Source organism: Canis lupus, chromosome 27 (genome assembly GCF_011100685.1).
Source record: "Canis lupus familiaris isolate Mischka breed German Shepherd chromosome 27, alternate assembly UU_Cfam_GSD_1.0, whole genome shotgun sequence".
Classification (NCBI taxonomy): Eukaryota; Metazoa; Chordata; class Mammalia; order Carnivora; family Canidae; genus Canis; species Canis lupus.
This window is the reverse complement of record NC_049248.1, coordinates 9,369,329-9,381,904: the sequence shown is the minus strand read 5'-3', so window position 1 is coordinate 9,381,904 and position 12,576 is coordinate 9,369,329. Positions and strand designations below refer to the sequence as shown.

Here is a 12,576-nt window from a genome sequence, read left to right as displayed (position 1 = left end):
CTCTCTCTGAATGAATGAATAAATAAATCTTTAAAAAACAAAACAAAGTACGCTCAATTTTTCTACATCCTGTACTCCAAACTTATTCTACCTCCCATTCATCCCCCACTATGCACAGTTTCGCACATGAACTTGATTAACTCACCTTTTGGCTGTGGTCTGTAGTCATTCTGGGCTTGGGGTTCAGTAGACCACTGCCATACAGAATAAATATCATTGTCAATCATCTTTATCTAATGTCATTCACATTCAGCTGAGAGAGTAAAATTACAGAAGTATGAAGAGACACGTCTGTGAGGAAACACAGACACAATGTCTAAACTGCTGGCAGGAAATTTAAAAGTTGTCAAGTTCTTTTTTTTTTTTTTTTAATGGTCCAGCATGATAAAAACAGAAGTAAATTTTCAGGAAATGACTCAAAATCTGGAGTTGATTAAGAAATTAATACTCTAAAATGTGATTTTTTTTTCCTCACTACACTCTCTCATAGATACTCTTTAAATACATGTTAAATTGATTCCAATCTCACCTAATTCTATTCAGCAAGGAAAAGGTGCTCTAAAGTCCAGCAATTTCAATTAAGGAAACTGGAATAAAAATGACAGAGGTTCTTAGTTATGAATTTATCTCAGATTTTATATTTGCTTTGTTTCCTTTTCAGAAAATAGGTGCACGTCCAATGGGACCAATTTCATTGTTTCTTGGAGCTGTTAGTTGATGATATGTAAAACAAGAGAAATGGACTGTTGGGGCAGCCCGGGTGGCTCAGCGGTTTAGCGCCACCTTTCAGCCCAGGGCCTGATCCTGGACACCTGGGGTCAAGTCCCACGTCGGGCACCCTGAGTGGAGCCTGTGTCTCTGCCTCTCTCTCTCTCTCTGTCTCTCATGAATAAATAAATAAAATAAAAAAGAAAGAAAGAAAGAAAGAAAGAAAGAAAGAAGAAAGAAAGAAGAAAGAAAGAAAGAAAGAAAGAAAGAAAGAAAGAAAGAAAGAAAGAAAGAAAGGAAGGAAGGACTGTTGGCTGCTGTGGAAAGAAAGAAATGGACTGTTGGCTGCCTGTGCCTGGCAACATGGAGAAAATGAACTATTTCATATATATGGCTTGTGAATATGCTGTACCCCCATGTTCCCCCAAACATCTTCCCAATTGTGTTCTAATCTTTACACTTCACAGTGTCAGACATTCCACTATATTTTCTCTCCTTGGCCTCTCATTTTTATGTGCAAAGACACCTATAAGGGAAACAAATTAAATAAATACATACTAAAGTGTGAATAATGTATTTCTAAATAGGTGAACCGTTAATAAAAAATTAAAGTAAGGAAAAGAGAAACGAAATTAAAACTCTCCATAAGTTCAAGATAAGAAAGAGCTGAAAAACGGGGAGAGTATAGTAATAAAAGCTGGTATAGCTCTGGGGGGCCTGGCTAGCTCAGTTGGTAGGGCACATGACTCTTGATCTCAGAGTCATGAGCTTGAGCTCCACGTTGGGCACAGAGATCACTTTAAAAAATAATGATAATCATTAAAATATATATTAAAAAAAAAAAACCTAATACAGTTCTGCTTCCCACCATAACAGAGTAAGACTGGACTTAACCTTTCAGCCAGAAAAAAACTATATATATGACAAAATGCATGAAATACACGAGGCAACTGTTTTCAGGCACAGAAATACACGCAGCACTGTGATCCCTAAGAAAACAGAACATGCAAAGGTGAGCACCAGGGTCACCTGGTGTTCTACCTAGGGCCATTCTCCAGCACAAAGTAGGAAAATGAATCCTAAATAGAACAGCAGTCTCACTAAGTTTCACTAAGCTGCTCACTAAGAGGCAGAGATGCAAGTTTTGAGCTGTTTGTGTGCCTGGAGCTTAGAGGCAGGGTAACTGACAAGAGGTGTCCAAAAACTAGATGGGAATTCGCCGTGGTCCTTTGCTAAGAGCTAGGCTGCACAGGCCAAGGACAGGCCCCTGAAAGCCCCTGTTGGGATGGCCCCCTGCAGGGCAGACAGCTGAATACAGACCAGAGGTGATACAATGCTGACCAGTATGCCCAGAGGAAAAAAAATAAGTAAAACCCAACAGAACCAAAAAGATCTACCAATAACTTAGCTGCCTCTAAGAACAAACTTTGATGCCCTTACAAAGAAGACAACAGGGGTTCTTGGGTAGCTCAGTCAGCTGGGCATCTGCCTTTGGCTGGGGGTCATGATCCCAGGGTCCTGGGATCTGAGCCCCACATCGGGATCCCTGCTCAGTGGTGAGCCTGCTCCTCCTTCTCCTGCTCCCCCTGCTTATGCATGCTCTCCATCAAATAAATAAATAGAATCTTTTTAAATTAAAAAAAAAAAAGACAACATAAAATGTGGTCTATACAAAAAAATGGGATATTATTCAATCTTAAAAAGGAAGAAAATTGTGTCACACTCTACAACATGGAGGGACCTTGAAGATATTATGATAAATGAGGGATACCTGGGTGGCTCAGTGGGTAAGTGTCTGCCTTCAGCTCAGGTCGTGATCCAGGGGGCCCTGGGATCAAGTCCTGCATGAGGCTTCCTGCAGGGAGCCTACTTCTTCCTCTGCCTGTTTCTCTGCCTCTCTCTCTATGTCTCTCACGAATAAATAAATAAACAAATAAATAATCCTTTTTTAAAAAGATATTATGATAAAAGAAATAAGCCCATCACATGCAGGCACACACACCCATACACAAAAAGACATATACTCTGTGATTCCGCATATATGAGGTATCCAAAGCAGTCAATTCATAGAAACAGAAAATAGAATGGTGATTGCTGGAACTGGGGAGAGGGAGAAATGGGGAATTATTTAATGGTTATAGCTTCAGTGCTACAAGATGAGAAACTCCTGGAGCTATGTTTTATAACAAGGTGAATATACTTGTACCAGTCTGCTTAGGCAGCCGTAACAAAACACCTTAGACTAGTAGCTTAAACAACAGAAATTTATTTGCTCACATTTCTGGACACTGGAAGTTCAAGATGAAGCTGCTGGCAGGGTTGGTATCTGGTGAGAACTCCTCCGTTGGGCTGCAGTGGCCTTCTCACCATGGTGCTCCGTAGCCTTTCCTCAGCGCACTTTTGTAGGAAGAAAGGGAGCCTGCACACTCTCTGGTGGCTCTTCTTATAAGGGCACTAATTCTATCAGATCAGGACCCCACCATAATGACCTAATTAACTTTAGTTACTTTCTTCTGTTAGGAGTTAGTTAGTTGGACAGGTAGTCAGGGCTAGGGTCCCCAATAAGAAAATATGGACAGGACAGCTGAAATAAAATAGCACTGATGTCTTGTTCTGCAGCTTAGAAACACACTAGCATTCTGCTTTGCAGCCTTTGCAGAAATGAGTTCTGCAAAATGTCCTAAAATAAGACAACCACAAAAGCATTTGTCAGTATCACAGGCAAGAAGCAGTTAAGACCTAAGTCCCCAGATACCCGCAAAAAAAAGACCATCAGCGCAGAGACAGTAACCTAACCTAACAGGGAGACAGATACCTGACCAAAGCTCTGACTGGCATGACTCAGCACACCCTGATCGCTTAAGAAAGTCTTGCTTAAAAGAGCTCATAAAAACCCCTAAACTTAGAAACTCTGGGGGCAACCCGCTTGGCCCCCCTCCCTCTCTGGGAGCTTTATACTCTTGCTTATAAACTTTATTCTGCTGCCCATCACTCTTCATTCTTCAAAGCGGCATAACCAAGAACCTGGGCACTCAGGGGACGAAATTCTTGTACCACTTTAAGACCCCATCACAGGGGTACCTGGATGGCTCAGTGGTTGAGGGTCTGCTTTTGGCTCAGGTCTGATCCCGGGATCCTGGGATCGAGTCCCACATTGGGCTCTCCTCAGGCAGCCTTCTTCTCCCTCTGCCTGTGTCTATGCCTCTCTCTCTGTGTCTCTCATGAATAAATAAATATAATATTTTAAAAATAATAAATAAATAAATAAATACCCTATCATAAAATAAATAAAGCCACACTGGAAGTTAAGCTTTCAACATATGACTTTGGGGAGGGAAGGGGACACAAATATTAAGTCCATAACAATATTTAACACTACTTAGCAGTATACTTAAAAACAGTTAAGCGGGGGTGGGGGACAGTTAAGATGGGCTGAAGAAGGGCAGCCCCAGTGGCCCAGTGGTTTAGCACCACCTTCAGCCCAGGGCGTGATCCTGGAGCCCGGGGTCGAGTCCCATGTCAGGCTCCCTCCATTGAGCCTGCTTCTCCCACTGCCTGTGTCTCTGCCTCTCTCTCTCTCTCTGTGTGTCTCTCATGGATAAATAAATTAAATCTTAAAAAAAAAATAAAAAATAAAAAGATGACCTGAAGAAGAAGGAAGAGGACGAGACGGAGGCAGTGGTGGCAGCATAAGAACTAGAACTCTTTGAGGAAATGACTAAATCTAGGGTCAGGGCACAGAAAATCCAAGAAGAGCCTGGGCACCTTGTACTGCTAGAAAATGAGGAAGTACTCAAAAACTAAAACAAAACAAAAGATGAGGACATGTCAGAAGGACACAGGAACCAATTTGACAAAGTTCCCATTGGCTAAAAATGAAACAATTAGAGCAACAAAATAAATAATAGTATTGGATTACAACTCAGGAATTTTTAAAAAGCTATGAATTCCATACTGACTTTTATCTGCAGCATTTTTAATTAAAATTGTGTATACTAAAAAAATTTTTTTAATTAAAAAATAAAAAATAAATAAAAATAAAATAAAATTTTAAAAAGCAAAGTTTGTTTAAAAAAAAAAAATTGTGTTGGGATCCCTGGGTGGCACAGCAGTTTAGCGCCTGCCTTTGGCCCAGGGCGCCATCCTGGAGACCCAGGATCGAATCCCACATCGGGCTCCCGGTGCATGGAGCCTGCTTCTCCCTCTGCCTGTGTCTCTGCCTCTCTCTCTCTCTGACTATCATAAATAAATTAATTAAAAAATTAAAAAATTTAAAAAATAAAAATAAAAATAAATTGTGTATACTGGGACGCCTGGGTGGCTCAGCAGTTGAGCGTCTGCCTTTGGCCTAGGGCGTGAACCTGGAGATCCGGGAGTCCCACATCGGGCTCCCTGCATGGAGCCTGCTTCTCCCTCTGCCTGTGTCTCTGCCTCTCTCTCTGTGTTTCTCATGAATAAATAAGTAAAATCTTTTTTTAAAAAAAAGCTTTAAAAAATTGTGTATATTTATTACTCAGCCATCAAAAAGAATGATATATTACCATTTACAAAGACATGGAGGGACTAGAGGATATTATGCTAGATGAATTAAGTCAGTCAAAGACAAATACCATATGATTTCACTCATACGTGGAATTTAAGAAACAAAACACATGATCATTGGAAAGAAAAATAAAATAAGAGTAAAACAGAGTGGGACGCAAACCATTAGAGATTCTTAACAATAGGGAACAAGCTGAGGGGTTGCCAGTGGGGAGAATGGTGGGGGTGGGGTAACTGAGTGATGGGCACTTGAGGAGGACACGTGATGTGATGAGCACTGAGTGTTATATGCATCTGAGGAATCACTAAATTCTACCTCTGATTCTAATAATACACTACATGTTAATTAAATTGAAAAAAAATTGTATATATTTAAGGTATATAATGTGGAATTTTTGATATAAGTACACATGGTGAAATGATTACCACAAAGTAATTAATATATTCAACACTTCCAACAGTTACCATTTGTGTTGGGGGGGTGAAAATACTTGAAATCTACTCTCAGCAAATTTTAAATATACATTTATTTTTTCTTTTAAGTAGGCTCCTACACCCAACAGTGGGCTTGAACTCACAACCCCAAGATCAAGAGTCACATGCTCTACAGACTGAGCCAGCCAGGTGCCCCTCAAGTATATATCATTTTCTAATAGCTTTATTGAGATATAATTAGCATATATGCATGTACCAGTGAAGCCATCACCACAATCAAGAAAATAAATGTATCTGTCACCAACAAATGTTACTTTATACTCTGTACTACTGCCTTTCTGGGCCTACCATTCACCTTTCTCTCGGCATCCACTGATTTGCCTTTTATCACTGTAGATTAGTTTGTATCTTTCCCAAGTTTGTCATAAAAGGAGCCTCATGCATGTTGTAGTGTAGTGTATATCAATAATTCATTCCTTTCTATTGCTGAATATATTCCACTCTATGGAGAGACTGGTTTGTTTATCCATTCTCCTGTTAACATATTATTAACTATAGTCACTGTGCTGTATGTCTATTAGGATTCCGGAGCTTATTCAGCTTTTCACTGAAAGTTTATATCCTTTGATCAGTATCTCCCCTTTTCCCCCCCACCACTAGCCTCTGACAATGACCTCTCTACTCTGTTTCTGTGAACTCAACACTTTTCTCTTTTCTTAGACTCCATAGTGAGATCACGCAAAATTTGTCTTTCTGGTCTGGCTTATTTCACATAGACAATGTCCTCTTGTTTCATCTATGTTGTTGCAAATAGAAGGATTTCTTTCTTTTTTTAAGGCTGAATAATTTCCCGTTATATATTGTGGAGGCCGAGAAAAATCAAGGCCATTCCACCTCAAGTTTAGCATTAGCACAAGTACAGCCATCTTAGGCCCCTGTGAATAGGAGGAATAAGAGCTGAACTTTACAGGAAAAACTGCAGAATGTCCTTGCCAGGGAATCCCACATCCGAAAGACAACAGAGCCTAGCCCGCGCGGGGCAGAAAATCCCATATTAGAATGAGAACAGAGCTCAATGCCCTTAAGCCCCATATCAGAATGTACACAGACTTGAGAAATTCCTCCACCCCTTCTGGAGGTCCCCTAGACCAGCCCATAAGAAACCCAGCTGTAACCCACTTCGGGGTCCAAGTCCCTGCTCCGCTGTGTCGGGTGTACCCGGGCCGGAGCTCGGGCTTGCAAATAAACCCTCGGGCGCTTGCATCGCTGTCGGCTCCTTGGTGGTTTCTCGGATTCGCAATCTTGGGCACAACATACATATGTATACATACACGCACCTATATGTATATCCTATATGTATATATATCAAGCACAACCTTTTACGTATAAGCAGTTGATCATGTAAACCACCAGTAGTAAGTCTTATTGATATCACGTACCCTCAATGCGGTGCAGTAAGAAAGATAACTAATTACTGTGGGGTATTTTACCAAAACCCATAATCTCAGTCTAAGAATGAAAAAAAAAAAAAAATCAGGAAACTGTAAATTGAAAAGTATTCTACTAAATATCTGACTAGTACTCTCTAACCATGTCAAGGTCATGAACAATAAGAACATGCTGAGGAACTACCACAGACCAGAGAGGATCAAGAAAACATGAGCAAGATGGTGTCCAAGGTCCCGGAACAGAAAAAGAACATGAGTGAAAAACCGGTGAAATTCAAAGAAACCCTGCAGCTCACTAGTCATGGCGGAGCAGTCATTGATTCTTCCTTCTGATGCCGGTGCGGGCGTTACCTAAGACGCCGACATCCGGAGAAACGGCCTCCGCCTCGGGGCACCGGGGCTCTCCGGCCTGCGCCGCCCTAGACGCGGCGCCTGAGGAAATTCGTCTCCAGAGTTTGCGCCGTGGATTCCGCGCCGCCTTCGCCAGACCTCCTCACACGGGGTTCTTCCGAGTTACGGAAGCGCCGGGACGTTCATATTGTCGGCGTATGGAGGTTTTCTGTCCACCTCCCATCTCCTCCTAAGCGAGAGCCCTCGGAACCTGAGTAGCCGAGGGGTAACGAAACCAGGCTTCCGGGACGCCGAGGTCTGCAGGCCCCGGTCCGCGGCCCGAGGCTCCTGCGTCGGGGGCAGGCAGGCCCGAGCGCGTTGGAGCGAGGATGCCCACCCGCGGTCACGCAGTCACGCTCTGTGGTTCGTGGTTCGCACGACGACGAGCCTCGGGCTTTCCACCGTGTGCCTCAGGGGCTTTCGAGCGTTTGCAACTTGCTGCCTCCCCACTGCACGCTGCTTGTAACACGCTTAAGCCGCCTTCTGAGAGACCTTCTCGGTGTTTCCCAGTGGTTGCCTGTGAATAGGCTGGGCCACCAGCGAACAGGGCTTCTCAGAAGTGTTCTAAACATTCATCTTTTTATTTTAGTTTTCAAAGATTGTATCTATTCATGAGAGACACAGAGAGAGGCAGAGACACAGGCAGAGGGAGGAGCAGGCTCCTAGCAGGGAGCCCCACGTAGGGCTCGATCCCAGGACGCCGGGATCACGCCCTGGGCCCAAGGCAGAGGCTCGACCACTGAGCCACCCGGGCGTCCCTGTTCTAAACATTTAAAAGACTGGCTGGAGAGCTTCAGTCTCCAGGGTTGATAACCATTATTTTAGCTGTTTATATAGGCTTTCGGGGGTTCACATCCTAGTTTATAGCTGTGAGGTTGAGGCGGTGAGGTTTGCTTGCTGTAATAAACGCCAGAGCAAGCAGAAAAAAAAAAAATTAGAAGAAATGAGGCGATGGGTATGAAAAAAATTCTATGTACTACCTTCGAAACTCTTCTATAAAGCTTATGTTATTCTCATATAAAAACTTTATTTAAAGAAAGACAACATAATGCAGACTCCCTGTAATGTAATATATTTAATCTCCAGCCTACAATAAAAAAGAATTACAATGCATAGAAATAAAAAAATGTGGGCCACAGCCCAGAGGTAAGTAAGCAACTAGAAAAGAAACTTAAGATGACATACATGTTGGAATCAGCAAACAAGGACATTAACAGCTATAAATGTGCTTATATACAAGAGGAAAATATAGTCATAATGAGTAAGAAGATGAAGAATCCTAGGAGAGAAATTATTTTAAAAAATCAAGTAAAAATTTTAATCAAAAAAGAATATCCAGAATTTTTAAAACTAAAATTAAAAAACCCCAAAAATAAAAATTTTTAAAAATTTAAAAATAAAAACCCAACTGAATGGGATTAACAACAAACTGGAGAGGATAGAAGAAAAGGTCAATGGAATGTGAAGATAGATTGCTAGAAATTATCCAATATAAAGAAGAGAAAAAGTTAATAAACAGAGCCTCTGTGATCTGTAGGAATTGTCCTACAGGACAATTATCAAGTGCTTATAAGTGAAGCCCCAGAAACATAAGAGCAAAATAATGGAGAAAGAAAAGAATTTGAAGAATTAATGATCAAATATTTCCCAAATTTAGTGCAAAATGTACAGATATGAGAAATTCAGTGAACCCCATTCAGGATAAATATAAGGAAAATCATACCTAAAAACATCATAACAAAACTGCTAAAAACCAGATAAAGAGAAAATATTGCAAGCAGCCAGAGAAAAACAACATATTAACAGAGGGAGACAATGACATGAATGATAGCTGAAGTCTCATCAGAAACCAAGAGGAAGAAAGACAACTGAAAACCGTTTTTTTAAAAGGCAAAATTATAATACTATTGGTTCAGCCACTATGGAAAACAACATGGAAGTTCCTCAAAAAACTAAAAATAGAACTACTATATGATCCAGCAATTCCACTTCTGGGTCTATAGCTAAAGGAAATTAAATCACAATGTCAAAGAGGTATCTGCGCCCCCTTGTTCACTACAGCATTATTCACAATAGTCAAGACATGGGAATAACCTGTGTGCTCATCAGTGGATTAATGGATAAAGAAAATGTGGTATACAGATATAATGGAATATTATTAACCCACAAAGATGAAGGAAATCCTGCCATTTGTGACACCATGGATGGAACTCAAGGGCATTAGGCCAAGGGAAATAAGTCAGAGAAAATGAAATGCTATATGATCTCATTTACATGTAAAATCTTAAAAAAAAAAACTCATATTAATAGAAAAAATGGTAGTTGCCAGGGGCTGAAGGGTGGGACAAATGAGGAGATATTGGTCAAAAGGTATAAACTTCCAGTTATAAGATGAATAAGTTCAGGACGCCTGGGTGGCTCAGTGGTTGAGCCTTGGGGCCAGGGCATGATCCTGGGGTCCCGGGATCGAGTCCCACATCGGGCTCCCTGCATGGAGCCTGCTTCTCTCTCTGCCTATGTCTCTGCCTCTCTGCGTGTGTGTCTCTCATGAATAAATAAATAAAATATTGAAAAAAAAAGATGAATAAGTTCTGGGGATGCAATATACCACATGGTGATTGCAGTTAACAATGCTATATTAAAAAAAAAAAAAACAATGCTATATTATATACCTGAAATTTGCTAAGAATAAATGTTAAACATTCTTACCACACACACACACACACACACACACAAAGGTAATTATATGTGGTGCTGAATGTAGCAACTAAACTTATGTGGTAATCATTTTACAAAATACACATATATCAAATCATCACACTCTATACCTTAAATTTACAAAATGCTATATGTCAATTATATTTCAATAAATCTGCTGTTTGGGGTAAATGATACTACCAATCCAAAATTCTGTATCTAGCAAACACACCCACCAAAAATAAAGAGGGAAAAAAAGACTTTTATTTAGAAAAAAAACATAGAATTGTCATTAGCAGTCCAGCACGATAAGAAATGCTAAAAGCAGCACTTCATACTGAAAAGAAATGTCACAAGATGAAAACATAGACCTACAAGACTGAAGAAGAAACAGAAAGAGTAAATACATAGGAACATATACAAGATGGTGTTTTTCTTAATTTCTCTAAAAGAAAAAACAAAGGAAAATATAACATACAAGACAACTATAAACAAATAGCAAAATGACAGACCTAGAGCCAACCATATCAATAACTGAATTCATCATAAATAGACTAAACACATCAAATAAATGGCAGATTGTAACACTAGGGAAAAAGGGAAAATGAACTATATGCTGTGTTATAACACATGCACTGCAGGTTGAAAGAAAGAGGTTGAAAGAAAGTACAGAAAAAGATACATACAAACAGTAAACAAAAAAACCTAAAGTGGTAATACTAGTTATTGTTGCTGTAGCAAATACCACAAACAGTGACTTAAAACAATGTACATTTATCCTTTCACAGTTCTGGGTGTCAAAAAATTTAAATGAAGATGTTAGAAGACTGCTTTCCTTCTGGAAGCTTCAGGGAAAAATTCATGTCCTTGATTTGTCCTGCTACTTTTTTTTTTAATGATTCTATTTGTTTGTCTGTTTGTTTGTTTGTTTGTTTGTTTGTTTTAGAGAGGGGGAGAGGGAGATGGAGACAGCATGAGCAGGGGGAGGGGCAAAGGGAGAAGGAGGGAGAGAATCTCCAGCAGACTCTGCACTGAGCACAGAGCCCGACATGGGGCTTGATTTTGTAACTGAAATCATGACCTGAGCCAAAACCAAGAGTTGGAGGCTTAACTGCAAAGCCACCTAGGCACCCCAATTTTCCTGCTGTTATAGGCTGCCTGAATTCCTTGGCTTGAAGCCACTTCCGCCATTTCAAAGTGCATCACCCCAATCTCTGTTTCTATCATTACATCACCTTTTTCTAACTTTTACTCTACTACCTTAGTGTGATTATACTGGATCTACCTGGATAATCCAACATAATCTCTATTACAAGGTTCTTAATTTAAGCATATCTACAGTTTCTTTTGCCATGTAAGGAAATACATTCAAAGCTTCCAGGGATTAGGACATAGACATCTTTGGAGGTGGGAGTGAGGAACATTTTTTAGCCTACCACAGTGGTTAAATTAATATATGACAAAACTGACAAGACGTACATTTCATAGTTATATAAATCACTGCATCAAATATATTAACAACTGTAAATGAGTATGCACTTAATAATACAACTTCAAAATACATGAAACAAAATCTCACTGAATTGAAAAAAAATCCATAATCATAGATGAAAATTTAAACACCCCTTTCTCAATAACTGATAAAACAATCAGACAAAAAAATCAGTAAGAATGTAAGATTTAAACAATACTATCAACCATCTTGAACGAATTGAAATTTATCCAACAAAATGACACCAAACAACTACAGAATACACATGCCTTTAAATGTAAATGAAATGCTTACCAAGTAAATTACATACTGAAAAACAATACAAGCTTTAATAAATTTCAATATGTTACAATCTTGAAGATTTGACCAGTAGAGTGGAATCAAAAACCTAGAAAGTTCCTAAATATTTAAAAATTTTATTTTTTTTAATTTTATTTATTTATTCATGAGAGACACACAGAGAGAGAGAGGCAGAGACACAGGCAGAGGGAGAAGCAGGCTCCATTCCATGCAGGGAGCTTGACGTGGAGCTAGATCCCGGGTCTCCAGGACCACACCTGGGGCTCAAGGCAGCGCTAAGCCACTGAGCCACCCAGGCTGCCCTATTTAAAAATTTTAAAACACACTTATAATCATCATAGAAATACAAATAAAAACACAATGAGGTATTACCTTACACCTGTTAGAATGGGTACTTCTAAAAATAGCCAGAGAAGCCTAGGTACTTTGGCTCAGCTCATGATCTCAGGGTCCTGGGATCAAGACCCACATTGGACTTTCTGCTCAGTGGGGAATCTGCTTGTCCCTCACCCCTTGCCCCTCACTCCCTCACACTCTTTCTCTCTCAAATATACAAATAAAATC

General features: G+C 40.1%; 1 protein-coding gene across 7 annotated transcripts in view; it reads right to left on the bottom strand.

Annotated features, from left to right (window-relative positions):
* Window positions 1–12,576, bottom strand: part of KLRG1 (killer cell lectin like receptor G1) — a 39,024-nt gene that overhangs the window by 24,686 nt on the left and 1,762 nt on the right. Inside the window, exons 1-3 of one of the 7 annotated variants that reach the window (XR_005379826.1) lie at window positions 7,325–8,870; window positions 2,986–3,388; window positions 146–194 (exon numbers count right to left, since the gene is read on the bottom strand). Coding sequence is in view for 4 of the 7 variants with exons in the window: in XM_038576741.1 (XP_038432669.1) it covers window positions 146–194; window positions 2,986–3,078 (142 nt within the window). In the remaining 3 variants the exon portion in view is untranslated. Of the gene's footprint in view, window positions 1–145; window positions 292–529; window positions 580–2,985; window positions 3,636–7,324; window positions 8,871–12,576 lie in introns of those variants that run through there. The other 6 variants (XR_005379825.1, XM_038576741.1, XM_038576742.1 and 3 more) reach the window with 6 other exon arrangements.